The sequence below is a fragment of the Oncorhynchus mykiss genome, chromosome 11 (genome assembly GCF_057628025.1).
Source record: "Oncorhynchus mykiss isolate SJ-2025 chromosome 11, ASM5762802v1, whole genome shotgun sequence".
In the NCBI taxonomy this organism is placed as follows: domain Eukaryota; kingdom Metazoa; phylum Chordata; class Actinopteri; order Salmoniformes; family Salmonidae; genus Oncorhynchus; species Oncorhynchus mykiss.
In genome coordinates, this window is record NC_143032.1 from 55799007 (window position 1) to 55812848 (window position 13842).

Genomic DNA, 13842 nt, shown 5'->3' on the forward strand with positions numbered 1-13842 from the left:
CACTTGAGTGTGAGGTGCTTAGGAGCGTGCAGCACTCGGGGAGAAGGGCACAACGCAGCACTCCGTGTCATGCCTTGGCCATAGAGAGGTTTTTATTCTCTATTTTGGTTAGGCCATGGTGTGACTAGGGTGGGCATTCTATGTTCATTTTCTATGTTTTATATTTCTTTGTTGTTTGGCCGGGTGTGGTTCTCAATCAGAGGCAGCTGTCTATCGTTGTCTCTGATTGAGAACCATACTTACTGTAGGTAGCCTTTTCCCACTGGGTTTTTGTGGGTAGTTAATTTCTGTTTAGTGTTTTTTCCCTTTGTTGTTTTTGTTAATTCAGTGTTCAGTGCTATAAAGAAATATGAACACTTACCACGCTGCGCTTTGGTCCGACAACTCTTCCTCATCCGACGACGAAAGCCGCTACACTCCGGGCCAAGGGCACAATGGCCACTCGCTTCAAAAGGAGATGTCTTTTTTTAGGGTACATTATGGCCACAAAGGGGATGCCGCCGTGAAATTTGAGGCATTATCAAGTGCTTTAAAAAAAATCATCATTAGAGTCGCATCATGCAGCCTTAAAATGTATTAAAATCAAAACATATAACCCAACGATTGTAGAACAACTAAAGTTACATGAATAACTTTCAATGAAACATATAGGAGTTCCTATATCTTTGTTAACTGCTCAACACAGAATAGCCGAATGTGGGCACTCCCTCAAATCGTTTGGAGAAAATATTTAGATTTTATTCAGCTTGTTCAATTGTATTATTCATACTATAAAACAATGTAAAACAATGCCATGGAATTCCAAGCAAATCTTGTCTGCTAAATGAACTAGTCTAGCCACAGCAATTTAGCATTGCCAGATCAGGACCTAACATAAGGACAAGAGTATGGTATTCTGTTCTTCTGAAATAGACTACATTTTCTTAACATCATGCTTCTTTAGACCTGTCTTAAATAAATAATAGATTTATTTTGAAGGTGTAAGCTATATTACATGGATTTATTAGACTTTTTAGAACGTAGATGTTCCAAAAGGTCTGTATCAGTGGCTTGTAGGCTATGTGTGGAAGCCAGGAGATTCTAAATGTGTTTCTGTTAATTAACAGTCAATTACCGTGAGACCGACACTTATTTGCTTGACAATCACTGGCTGACGAAATGTTGTGACCGCCACAGACCTACGCGTGGGACTGCCTAACCTCTCCTGGAGAGGGTGACTCACCTACCGACTTCAGGGGCTAATAACCTCCGCGAACTGACAAACACAACACAGAGTGGGATATCAGACTAATCTGGGACCAGGGGAAAGTATGGGCATCTCACATATCGCACTCTACACATCCTGGCACATTTGCTGCATTTGGTATCATCTGTCCTATTTCACCTACAAAAATTGACTATATACTATATATGCACCATATATGCATGCAAAAAAAACTATGACAGTACCTGCCTGTACCTGTCAACACAGATGTGTTTAAGTAGCATTATTCTCTAGTGTGGGGTTAAGGGAGAAGCGTGTCAGATGAGATATCTTTTTAAAAACATGCAGTGCAATCATAAATATACTTAAAACTGCCTTCAATTCCCCAGGGCCAAATGACATGAATTAGTCATGTTTACACTGATGAGCCACGGCTACGTATGATTAGAAATAAACTGATACAATCTAGGTCTTCTTCACCAAACTGGTTTATGCAAGAATAAACATAGTTATTTCTACTCAAGGCACTAACATCCTCTGTCAGCAACCTCTTTATCTGAGGTTGCTCCCTTTCCTCTGAGACTCATTCTGGCGTGGAGTGACATCAGTTCTCAATATACAAGTATAACATAATGCTAATGTGGTAGAGTAGGCTACAGAAAAAGTGTCCTCCTAAACACACTTTAAGAAAATCATCTTTAAGATGTTGAGCGCAAAAACGAGGCCAAAGTTCCTTCCTCACTATAGCTCATTAGTGTAGACAGAGTAATGTACCTGAGACCTGTAATTAGGATGGCCCAGGTTTTGCCCAGGTTTTTGTCTCCTTGGCTGAATTCATCGTCATGACATGTTCAAAGAGAGTGAAACAGACATCAATTGGCAGAGTCTTTGGCACATAATGGGCCTGTCTATAGATAGCTCAGCCAGTTAGAATGGGAAACAGACTGTGCAGAGATTGAAGTCTCTGTACTCCAGTTGGAGAGTTAGCCAATCCATGGATCATTTACCAGTCATTGTCACGAGTCAGAGGGGGGATTTCTCCGAGAACAGAAGTGAGCCATTGATGTGGAGGCTCTGCCTGAATCCCACTGTACTGTTTGGGGTTTGGTGTTGTGTTTTGTGCGGTGTAGCCTCGGTTTGAGAGAGGCACGGAAAAGAAAAGAAAACTCAAGCGACCTGTCATTGATGTTTCCATTTCAAATGCCTTCTTTCGCTGAGTGTTTGTTTATCCTGTCTTTGGGCTTAAATCTGAAAATATATACTCTAAAAATAGAATCTTCTTATCTGTTCCGGATTTGTTTATTGATTTAACACAAGTGGTTATGTAGAATGTACAAATGCCTGTATATTGTCAATCAACACAGATGTACTCTCATTCAAACCTATTTGGTTCAAATAAATGATTCCCAGTGTCTTAGTCGTTTCATAATCAGGCACACCTACAGGATATGCCTTATTGTTCTCTCTTTACTGCTGTGCAAATTAGACAATTATGTGTGCCTGCTACCGGCATTTGTCACCTGTCAGTGACTAACCTGAGTGGCAGTGCTCGACTTGGGCTGGAGCTCACCGGAGCTCACGACCGGCACCTCAAATGTTCTACTGCTTGAGCTCCTGTTCCTCTTATAGAATATCAGCTCAAAAGTATTGTGGCGCTCCTGCACCTAAATGTAAACATTACCGGCACCCAAAATGAGTACCGGAACCTATTTCAGTCCAAGTCAAGCTTTGATCCCAAGGCACAATACAGCCTGTATATAGCCATTGAGATTATAATTAAACTATAGATGAACACTGGCAGGACACTTAGACAAAAAGACACTACAGAAGTCAATATCCAAAGTATTTTCATCACCAGAAGATTGAAAAGAATTCTGACAAAATTCAACACAAATCAATCTTTCAAAATGTACTTGAGTTTTATCCCTTTTTTGCAACTGGCAATGAGTCAGGCTTGGACTGTGCCAGCAGTCAATACAACAATAAATGGCCATGCAACTGAGTGCACTTGGCCATTCTTCATTACGCTCCACCTTCCATGAAATGGCTTAAACCCATCTCACTGGAAACTCCATCTCAATCAGTCACCATCCAACCACTAAACACAGGTCACTGGACAATGGTCACTGGAATTCAATTAAGACATCTACACACTCAAATAATACCAACATGTAAATAAACAGCAATTGCATGAGCCTCGTGCAAACACATTTTTTCCGACCATATGAAAACCATATGTAAACCTACAATATCTTTTTCATTGGATTAAAAAAATATATATTATGATAAAAAGTTGTTTTGTCTACAAATCTAATAATTTATTTCTGATTAGCCTCTAATGACTGACCTTGACCACATCTTCATCTGTGGAATGACAGTCCACTGCCTCTGAGACGTCAGTGACCATGCCGTCCGCTCCGATGGTCACCACCTTAACTGGGACAGCCACAGTCTTCCCTGTCAGCACTGCCGTATTCAGGATCTCTGTGTCCTGAGAGAAAGAGAGAGAGGACCAGCAACAGTCATACACAGGGTAATATTAGTACATTACACACCATGGAGAAAAACAGCTCTATAATCAGAACTATTACTGAGTGGACGGCTCCAGAATCAGCACCATTACCGAGTGGACAGTTCTAGAATAAGCACCATTACTGAGTGGACAGTTCTAGAATAAGCACCATTACTGAGTGGACAGTTCTAGAATAAGCACCATTACTGAGTGGACAGTGCTCGAATCAACATTATTACTGAGTGGACAGCTCTAGAATCAGCACTGCTACTGGGTGGACAACTCTAGAATCAGCACTATTACTGAGAGGACAGCTCTAGAATCAGCACCATTACTGGGTGGACAGCTTTATAGTGAACATCTCTAGAATCAGCACTGCTACTGGGTGGACAACTCTAGAATCAGCACTATTATTGAGTGGACAGCTCTAGAATCAGCTCCATTACTGGGTGGACAGCTTTATAGTGAACATCTCTAGAATCAGTTATATTACTGAGTGGACAGCTCTAGAATCAGCTCCATTACTGGGTGGACAGCCTTATAGTGAACATCTCTAGAATCAGTACTATTACTGAATGGACAGCTCTAGAATCAGCTCCATTACTGAATGGATAGATCTGTTACTGTTAGTGAGTTCACAGCTCTGGGTAGAGAAACAAGCTCAGTTCTATTAGTGAGTGGGCAGCTGTGTCTGACCTCAGTATTTTTATTAAATGGAAACCCTGGTGGAGAAAGAGGATCAGCAGGGGTTCATTACTCCCAATAAAGCCCCTAACCTTTCATTACACAGCCATCGCACTGTCAGAGGAGATAATTGGGCCAATTAAGACAGGCCTGGGAAAGGCTTTACTGTCTTAGCCAGACATGAACATGAAATTGTCTGTTTTAGCCATTCACTTCATTACAGTTTGATTTCAATTAGACAGCTAAGCAAGCTGAACCAGCACGAGAAAGGCCTTGGAGCCAAGGTACACAGCCTTTAGATCATTGAGGACTGTCTGCTCTTTGCTTTGAGGACCCCACATGACATTATTTAATCCTATAGAGAGAAAAATGTCATTCCAAGCAAGGTCTTCTCATTTAATTGCTACTACAAAACCTTGGTTAAAGCTGTGTCTATACTGAAGACTTGGCTTTCAAATGCTTCTGAGATGGCATGACATTAGGCAGAATTAAGGTATGGTTATTAACCTAATTCCAAAATGATGTCTATAGAAGACATTGACATATTTTCATATCACTAATACTGACACCTTGTAACAGGCTCTATCTGCTGTGTGTATGACTTCCTGTCAACATGTTCCTTTCTCTGCATGAGGGAAGAACACATGAATTTGTATACTGCTCTGTATACTGCCAGCACGGGTCCTTAATACTTTTACTTATGACTGTGTGCTTGTGAAAAAAAGAGAGAAAAGGGGGATTAAGTTCCGTTAAAAGGAGCCTGGACTTTTGTAAGCGTCAATTACCCAGTCCATTCAGGCTTTGGAGTGAAATGGTTATTAGCTGTGCCAAAAGATACCAAGGAATCACAAAAACACTTAATGTGGCACCATCTTCAAATAGCTTTTCATTACATTTTTATTGACTGTGACAGTGTTACATAGCATATAAACCCCTCTCTCTCACTCTGGTGCTGACTTTGCTTCAATTCCCCTTAAAATAGGGGCTGCAGGAAATTAATTCTTTGTCTGCTGGGATTCCTTCATTTCCAGAGGGTCTTTTATAATAGATGGGGTAAATGGTTGAGACCTGCTGAAACACAGGGCAGTGTTACATTAGTTACAGTATGTTGGAAGTGACCCAGCAGGCTGGGACCAGCAGAAGTGAGAGAGCAGGCCCGGTCAGTAATAAGATGCTTCAATGGCCCACACAGCCAGCCACACACACACAGAAAGCGCAATTATTGGCAAAATGGAGAGATGTGGTGCACAACAGAAGAGTTACTTACAGCTGACTCTGAATGAGACAGAGGTCATAGTGAAATATGAGCCAGATTCCTGTAGTACAGGAATTATTACTCTAACTAGTAGACTGTTAAAATAGACCGACCATGAAACTTACTAGGGCTATAGTGCCACTAACAAAGTCAACTAAATCAAATCAAATCAAATTTTATTTGTCACATACACATGGTTAGCAGATGTTAATGCGAGTGTAGCGAAATGCTTGTGCTTCTAGTTCCGACAATGCAGTAATAACAAGTAATCTAACTAACAATTCCAAAACTACTGTCTTGTACACAGTGTAAGGGGATAAATAATATGTATATAAGGATATATGAATGAGTGATGGTACAGAGCAGCATAGGCAAGATACAGTAGATGGTATCGAGTACAGTATGTACAAATGAGATGAGTATGTAAACAAAGTGGCATAGTTTAAAGTGGCTAGTGATACATGTATTACATAAGGATACAGTCGATGATATAGAGTACAGTATATACGTATGCATATGAGATGAATAATGTAGGGTAAGTAACATTATATAAGGTAGCATTGTTTAAAGTGGCTAGTGATATATTTACATCATTTCCCATCAATTCCCATTATTAAAGTGGCTGGAGTTGAGTCAGTGTCAGTGTGTTGGCAGCAGCCACTCAGTGTTAGTGGTGGCTGTTTAACAGTCTGATGGCCTTGAGATAGAAGCTGTTTTTCAGTCTCTACAGCTTTGATGCACCTGTACTGACCTCGCCTTCTGGATGATAGCGGGGTGAACAGGCAGTGGCTCGGGTGGTTGATGTCCTTGATGATCTTTATGGCCTTCCTGTGACATTGGGTGGTGTAGGTGTCCTGGAGGGCAGGTAGTTTGCCCCCGGTGATGCGTTGTGCAGACCTCACTACCCTCTGGAGAGCCTTACGGTTGAGGGCGGTGCAGTTGCCATACCAGGCGGTGATACAGCCCGCCAGGATGCTCTCGATTGTGCATCTGTAGAAGTTTGTGAGTGCTTTTGGTGACAAGCCGAATTTCTTCAGCCTCCTGAGGTTGAAGAGGCGCTGCTGCGCCTTCTTCACGATGCTGTCTGTGTGAGTGGACCAATTCAGTTTGTCTGTGATGTGTATGCCGAGGAACTTAAAACTTGCTACCCTCTCCACTACTGTTCCATCTATGTGGATAGGGGGGTGTTCCCTCTGCTGTTTCCTGAAGTCCACAATCATCTCCTTAGTTTTGTTGACGTTGAGTGTGAGGTTATTTTCCTGACACCACACTCCGAGGGCCCTCACCTCCTCCCTGTAGGCCGTCTCGTCATTGATGGTAATCAAGCCTACCACTGTTGTGTCGTCCGCAAACTTGATGATTGAGTTGGAGGCGTGCGTGGCCACGCAGTCGTGGGTGAACAGGGAGTACAGGAGAGGGCTCAGAACGCACCCTTGTGGGGCCCCAGTGTTGAGGATCAGCGGGGGGGAGATGTTGTTGCCTACCCTCACCACCTGGGGGCGGCCCGTCAGGAAGTCCAGTACCCAGTTGCACAGGGCGGGGTCGAGACCCAGGGTCTCGAGCTTGATGACGAGCTTGGAGGGTACTATGGTGTTGAATGCCGAGCTGTAGTCGATGAACAGCATTCTCACATAGGTATTCCTATATCAGAGCAGGGAATATACAATAAGAGGGACTCCCGTTTACAGTATTGGGAGACTCTAGAAGAATGGATCTAATTCTGCACTAGACAGGATTCAAAACACCTTCATAGTGTTTAGGAGCTTTAGAGGGAACAACACCGAAAGAGAATGGATCTAATTCTGCACTAGACAGGATTCAAAACACCTTCATAGTGTTTAGGAGTTTTAGAGGGAACAACAACGAAAGAGAAGGGATCTAATTCTGCACTGGACATGCCTTTTCGGGTTAGTGCTCCCAGTCTCTGTCAAGGTGGTGCACAACTCTTGATTATGTGGTGTTAGAACAAACCATGTCAGGTTTCAGAACACCTCAGGATTAATGTTTCAGTACACTACCCTCACAACCATGTGTTTCAATATTCCAGCAAATATAAGGTTTTGTCTCCTTTAAGGTGGTGCCAGCTGAGTTGCCACTAGTTTTAGTGTTACAAAGCACTTCGTTTTAACAGTGTAATGCTACCACCTGGATGGGAGACTTAGACTTTTTAGGAATGTGATACATTTTTGTCATCCTTATACCTGAGAAACCATATACCTAAAACTCACTTATATTGAGTGACTCCTTAACACTATTACCTTGCATGGCCTTGATGCGGGTTGTTCTGTGACCCAGGAGCAAATAGCTACCAGTTCTGGAGACCCTATTTGATAGCCAATCAGTCCTGTCTCAGCCACACAGATTGATTGTTTTTCGGCCTTTGCCTTATAACATCTGGGAGAAGTGGCTGCCCAGTTTATCATGGGCCTTTGTTAGCATTCAGCACGGTGCGGTCGCTGCTTGGAGATGTGGTCTGGGCCATAATTTCTGCCCACATCTGGCTTGTATCTGAAAATAAGTGAGACTTATAGTGTCAGCCAGAGTGACACAGCCAGCATGAGAAGCAGCCAGCCAAGCTCCCTGTGCTGTCCCAGGCTACAGGCTAGTGATCCCGCTCGCCACATCTGCCTCTGCCTGCCCTAAAACATTCACATTCTAACCCAGCCACCTTGACCACTGCTCCCACTAGAGCAGGTCAAGCACAACATTGAGCCAGGGATTTGAAAGGCTTGTATTATTCATAAAGCACTGGTGAGAGCGAGAGAGAAAGCAGTAAAAATACATCTGGTGTGGAGAGGGAGAGAGACCCATCTGTGCTTATACCTATGTCAAAACCACTGGGGCAGTTTGAAACCCAGCTTAATGTGCCTTGCTCATGTAGCCTACCGTACGAATAAGTAGGAGCACATCATTGACCAATGCAGTCTTATCTACTCAATAATATTTTACTTGATTGTTGTGTGCATAACCTATTATAATACTGGGTGTGCTGGCCCACTCATATTTTTTTCTCTCAATTTGAGCAGGTGATGAATTAATATGACGGATGCACATGTAAAATGTGATAGCCCTTAAACAGTCAAGCAATTTAAGTTCATTATTTATATAAAAAAAAGCTTAGATAACCCACTACTCTGAGATAAACAAACATTTTCTACCTTTCACATTATTTGTGTACAGGGAGTCAATAAAAAGGGCATAAGAAGATGACAAATATGTTTCGGAAAATAAATGACAATCCATCTGTGTCATGAAGCTATTAAAGTGGAACTGCCAACGTTTTAGCAACATTAAATCTTGTTAAAATCTGTTCATATACACCCCCAGGGAGAATAACACATTTTAAAAGAAAAAATTGACAAGTGAGCACTTATAGTGCATTCGGAAAGTATTCAGATCCCTTGACTTTTTCCACATTTTGTTACATTACAGCCTTTTTCTAAAATTGATTACATTTGCCCCTTAGCCACTCCTGCGTTTTCTTGGCTGTGTGCTCGCGTCTGGCTTGTATTGTTGCTCTGTTGGAAGGTGCACCTTCACCCCATTCTGAGGTCCTGAGTACACTGGAGCATGTTTTCATCAAGGATCTCTCTGTACTTTGCTCCGTTCATCTTTCCTTCGATCCTGACTAATCTCCCAGTCCCTGCCGCTGAAAAACATCCCCACAGCATGATGCTGGCACCACCATTCTTCACTGTAGCAATGGTGCCAGGTTTCCTCCAGACGTGACGCTTGGTATTCAGGCCAAAGAGTTCAATGTTGGTTTCATCAGACCAGAGAATCTTGTTTCTCATGATCTGAGAGTCTTTAGGTGCCTTTTGGCAAACTCCAAGTGGGCTTCAAGTGTGCCTTTTACTGAGGAGTGGCTTCCGTCTGGCCATTCTACCATAAAGACCTGATTGGTGGAATGCTGCAGAGATTGTTGTCCTTCTGGAAGGTTTTCCCATCTCCATAAAGGGAACTCTGGAGCTCTGTCAGAGTGACCATCGGGTTCATGCTCACCTCCCTGACCAAGGCCCTTTTCCCCCAATTACTCAGTTTGGCTGGGAGGCCAGCTCTTGGTGGTTCCAAACTTCTTCCATTTAAGAAGGACAGAGGCCACTGTGTTTTTGGGGACCTTCAATGATGCAGACAATTTTTGGTACACTTCACAAGATCCGTGCCTCGACACAATCCTGTCTTTGAGCTCTACGGACAATTCCTTCAACCTCATGGCTTGGTTTTTGCTCTGACATGCACTGTCAACTTTGTGACCTTATATAAACAGGTGTGTGCCTTTCCAATTTTGTCCAATCAATTGGATTTACCACTGGTGGACTCCAATCAAGTTGTAAAAACATCTCAAGGATGATCAATGGAAACAGGATGCACATGAGCTCAATTTTGAGTCTCATAGCAAAGGGTCTGAATACTTATGTAAATAAGGTATTTTTTATTTGTTTGTTTGTTTTTGCTTTGTCATTATGGGGTATTGTGTGTAGATTTCTTAGGACTTTTTATTTAATGCATTTTAGAATAAGAAAAAAAATGTCAAAGGGTCTGAATACTTTCCGAATGCACCGTAGAAATTGTCATTTTAATGTTTTCTTAAATTCATAGAATGTTTGGGAATGACGTAGAGTAAGGCATTTGTGAAAATTCTATAGCAGTATAGAGTTGGGAAAATTATTAGACACTGCAGTAAATAAAACCTAGTAAAAATGTGTCAGTCTTGTCCAGGACCGGACAATACACAGACTGGTCCGCCATAGCCAATCAGAACTACATTCGGCCTTTATGCAAATAAGCCATTTACCACACCGGCCTGACATCATTCACTTTAAACTGGACTGTGTGTTTACAGGCAGTAGCAACAGCATGACATTAGATCAGTGGAACACATTCGCCAAAAGCTACAAAATACTGAATGGATTTCTGCAAATATGTGACTCGTTTCAGGAAACTAGGCGTATGGCCAGAAATTAAATGATGAGCCTACTGTAGTTGGTTTAGCCATGAAAAATGACAGTAACCTTCCCGGTAGCCATGTTTGGCTGACATAATGGATGGGCTGGACATGCCGAGACATGAGTTCGGATTGGTCTGCCATGTAGCACGCTTCTGTCTATAACATGAGCTGTGTAGGTAATCCTTTCTAATGCAGCTTTTTTTTAACGCCATCACATAGTAGAACTGCAAAAGTTTTGCTCTCCAAAATTCTGGCATTTGATTGCAAATATGCAGAGGGAGTCAAAAAGAGAACACACACGTCTTTCCCGAAGCGGATCCTTTTTTCGGACCTCCACCCTGGACTTCCGATCTTATCCCAGAGGCCGACCCAAAACAACACGGTCGCCGCAGGAGAGGCAGATGGAGCAGCCTACTTGTCAGACTCAGAAGGCGAGCACACCATCCACCGCTTCCGAGCATATTACTTGCCAATGTCCAATCTCCAGATAACAAGGCGGACGAAACTATGGCACGAGTTGCCTTCCATAGAGACATCAGAGATTGCAACATTCTCTGTTTCACGGAAACATGGCTCACTCAGGATACATTGTCAGAGTCGGTACAGCCACCCAATTTCTTGACGCATCGTGCAGACAGAAACAAACATCTCTCTGGTAAGAAGAAGGGCGGGGGTGTATGCCTTATGATTAACAACTCATGGTGTAATCACAACAGCATACAGGAACTCAAGTCCTGTTGTTCACCTGACCTAGAATTCCTTACAATCAAATGCAGACCGCATTATCTTCCAAGAGAACTCTCTTCGATTATAGTCACAGCCGTGTATATCCCCCCAAGCAGATACCTCGTCGGCCATGAAAGAACTTCACTGGACTCTATGTAAACCATATATTCCGAGGCTGCATTTATTGTAGCTGGGGATTTTAACAAAGCTAACCTAAGATTAATACCCCCTAAATTCTATCAGCATATCGAATGCTCAAAACGAGCTGGCAGAATTCTGGATCATTGCTACTCTTCCTTCCGCGATTCATACAAAGCCCTCCTGCGCCCTGTCTTTGGCAAATCTGACCATGAATCCATTTTGTTGCTTCCAGCCTATAGACATAAACTCAAACAGGAAACGCCCGTGCTCAGGTCAATACAAAACTGGTCTGACCAATTGGATTCCACGCTTCAAGATTGCTTCGATCACATGGACTGGGATATGCTGCGGATAGCCTCAGACAGCAACATTCATATATACGCTGACTCAGGGAGCGAGTTTATTAGCAAGTGCATCGATGTCATACCTGCTGTGACTATTAAAACCTTCCCTAACCAGAAACCGTGGATTAAGGGCAGCTTTCGCGTAAAACTGAAAGCGTGAATCTTGCACGCCCAATTTTTCAGTTTTTGATTTGTTAAAAAAGTTTGAAATATCCAATAAATGTCGTTCCACTTCATGATTGTGTCCCACTTGTTGTTGATTCTTCACAAAAAAATACAGTTTTATATCTTTATGTTTGAAGCCTGAAATGTGGCAAAAGGTCGCAAAGTTCAAGGGGGCCGAATACTTTCGCAAGGCACTGTATATGCATATTATTATTACTATTGGATAGAAAACACTCTGAAGTTTCTAAAACTGTTTGAATTATGTCTGTGAGTATAACAGAACTCATAGGCCAGGCAATCTTCCAAACAAATTTTGAAATTCTGAAAGTTGGGGCAACTTTGACGTCATCGCCCCCTCCTTTCCCAATAATATATGGATCTGGAAACACTTCCTATGCCTTCCACTAGATGTCCTCCTTCAGTAGAAAGTGTAACGGAGCATTAGCTGTGAACGTTGACCTAATGGGAGGGAAAAGAGTCGGTGTCGCAACAGAATGCCATTTTGCTGTGGCGCATTTCTCTGTGAGTGCTACAGCTGTTCCAATCAGCCCCAGATGAAAATGAATGATCCGGTTGGAACGTTATTGCATATATATGATTATAACATCCTGAAGATTGATTCTGTACTTAGTTTGACCAGTTTATTCGACCTGGAATATGTATTTTGGAAGTTTTCATGCAAGTTATCTTGGACCAGCAGTCAGTTTTTGGGCACGTGAGCTGAAAGTGATAGCATATGCAGCTACTTGGACACTAGTATTGGACATTATGGAACAAAACAACGGTTTATTGTGGAACTAGGACTCCTTGCACTACATTCTGATGAAAGATCATCAAAGGTAAGGGAATATTTATGTTGTAATTTCGTATTTCTGTTGACTCCAACATGGCGGAGAAATATTGTTACGTCTGAGCGCCGTCTCAGATTATTGCAATGTTAGGCTTTTTCCGTACTGTTTAAAAAAAAATCTGACACAGCGGTTGCATTAAGAACCAGTGTATCTTTAATTATATGTAGAACATGTATCTTTAGTCAAAGTTTATGATGAGTATTTCTGTTATCTGGCGTAGCTTTCTATAATTCCTCCTGATATTTTGGAGGAATTTCTGAACACGGCGTCAATGTAAACCGAGATTTGTGGATATAAAAATGCATATTATCGAACAAAACATAAATGTACTGTGTAACATGTCATATGACTGTCATCTGATGAAGATTTTCAAGAGGTTAGCGATTGATTTTATTTCTAATCCTGCTTTTGTGATTTTATCTTTGGCTGGAAAAAAATGTTTTTTCTTTGGTTTGGTGGTGGTCTAACATAAATGTTACATGTTGTGTTTTCGTTGTAAAACATTTTAAAAATCTGACATGATGGGTAGATGAACAAGGTGTTTATCTTTCATTTGAGGTATTGGACTTGTTCATGTGTGAAAGTTAAATATTTCTAAAGAATATTTTTGAATTCCCTGCGCCACCTTTTCAGCTGAACGGGGGGGTGGAGTTCCGTGAGGGGAACGCCTTGCCCCAACAGGTTTTAAACAGCCATCACTAACATAGAGAGGCTGCTGCCAACATACAGACTCAAATCTCTGGCCACTTAAATAAATGGACTCAATAAAAGGTTTCAGTAGTCACTTTAAATAACACCACTTTAATAATGTTTACATATCCTACATTACTCATCTCATATGTATATGTACTGTGTTCTATACCATCTACTGCATCTTACCTATGCCGCACGCCATCGCTCATCCATATATTAATATGTACATAATTTGTTCATCCCTTTACATTTGTGTATATGTGTATAAGGTAGTTGTTGTGAATGTTAGATTACTGTTAAATATTATTGCAGTCAGACC

General features: G+C 41.9%; 1 protein-coding gene across 1 annotated transcript in view; it reads right to left on the reverse strand.

Moving 5' to 3' along the window:
• Positions 1–13842, reverse strand: part of si:dkeyp-14d3.1 (transmembrane protein 132C) — a 178536-nt gene that overhangs the window by 50963 nt on the left and 113731 nt on the right. The window contains exon 5 of the mRNA XM_090189063.1: positions 3552–3695. Within this exon, the coding sequence (XP_090045189.1) occupies positions 3552–3695 (144 nt within the window). The remainder of the gene's footprint in view (positions 1–3551; positions 3696–13842) is intronic.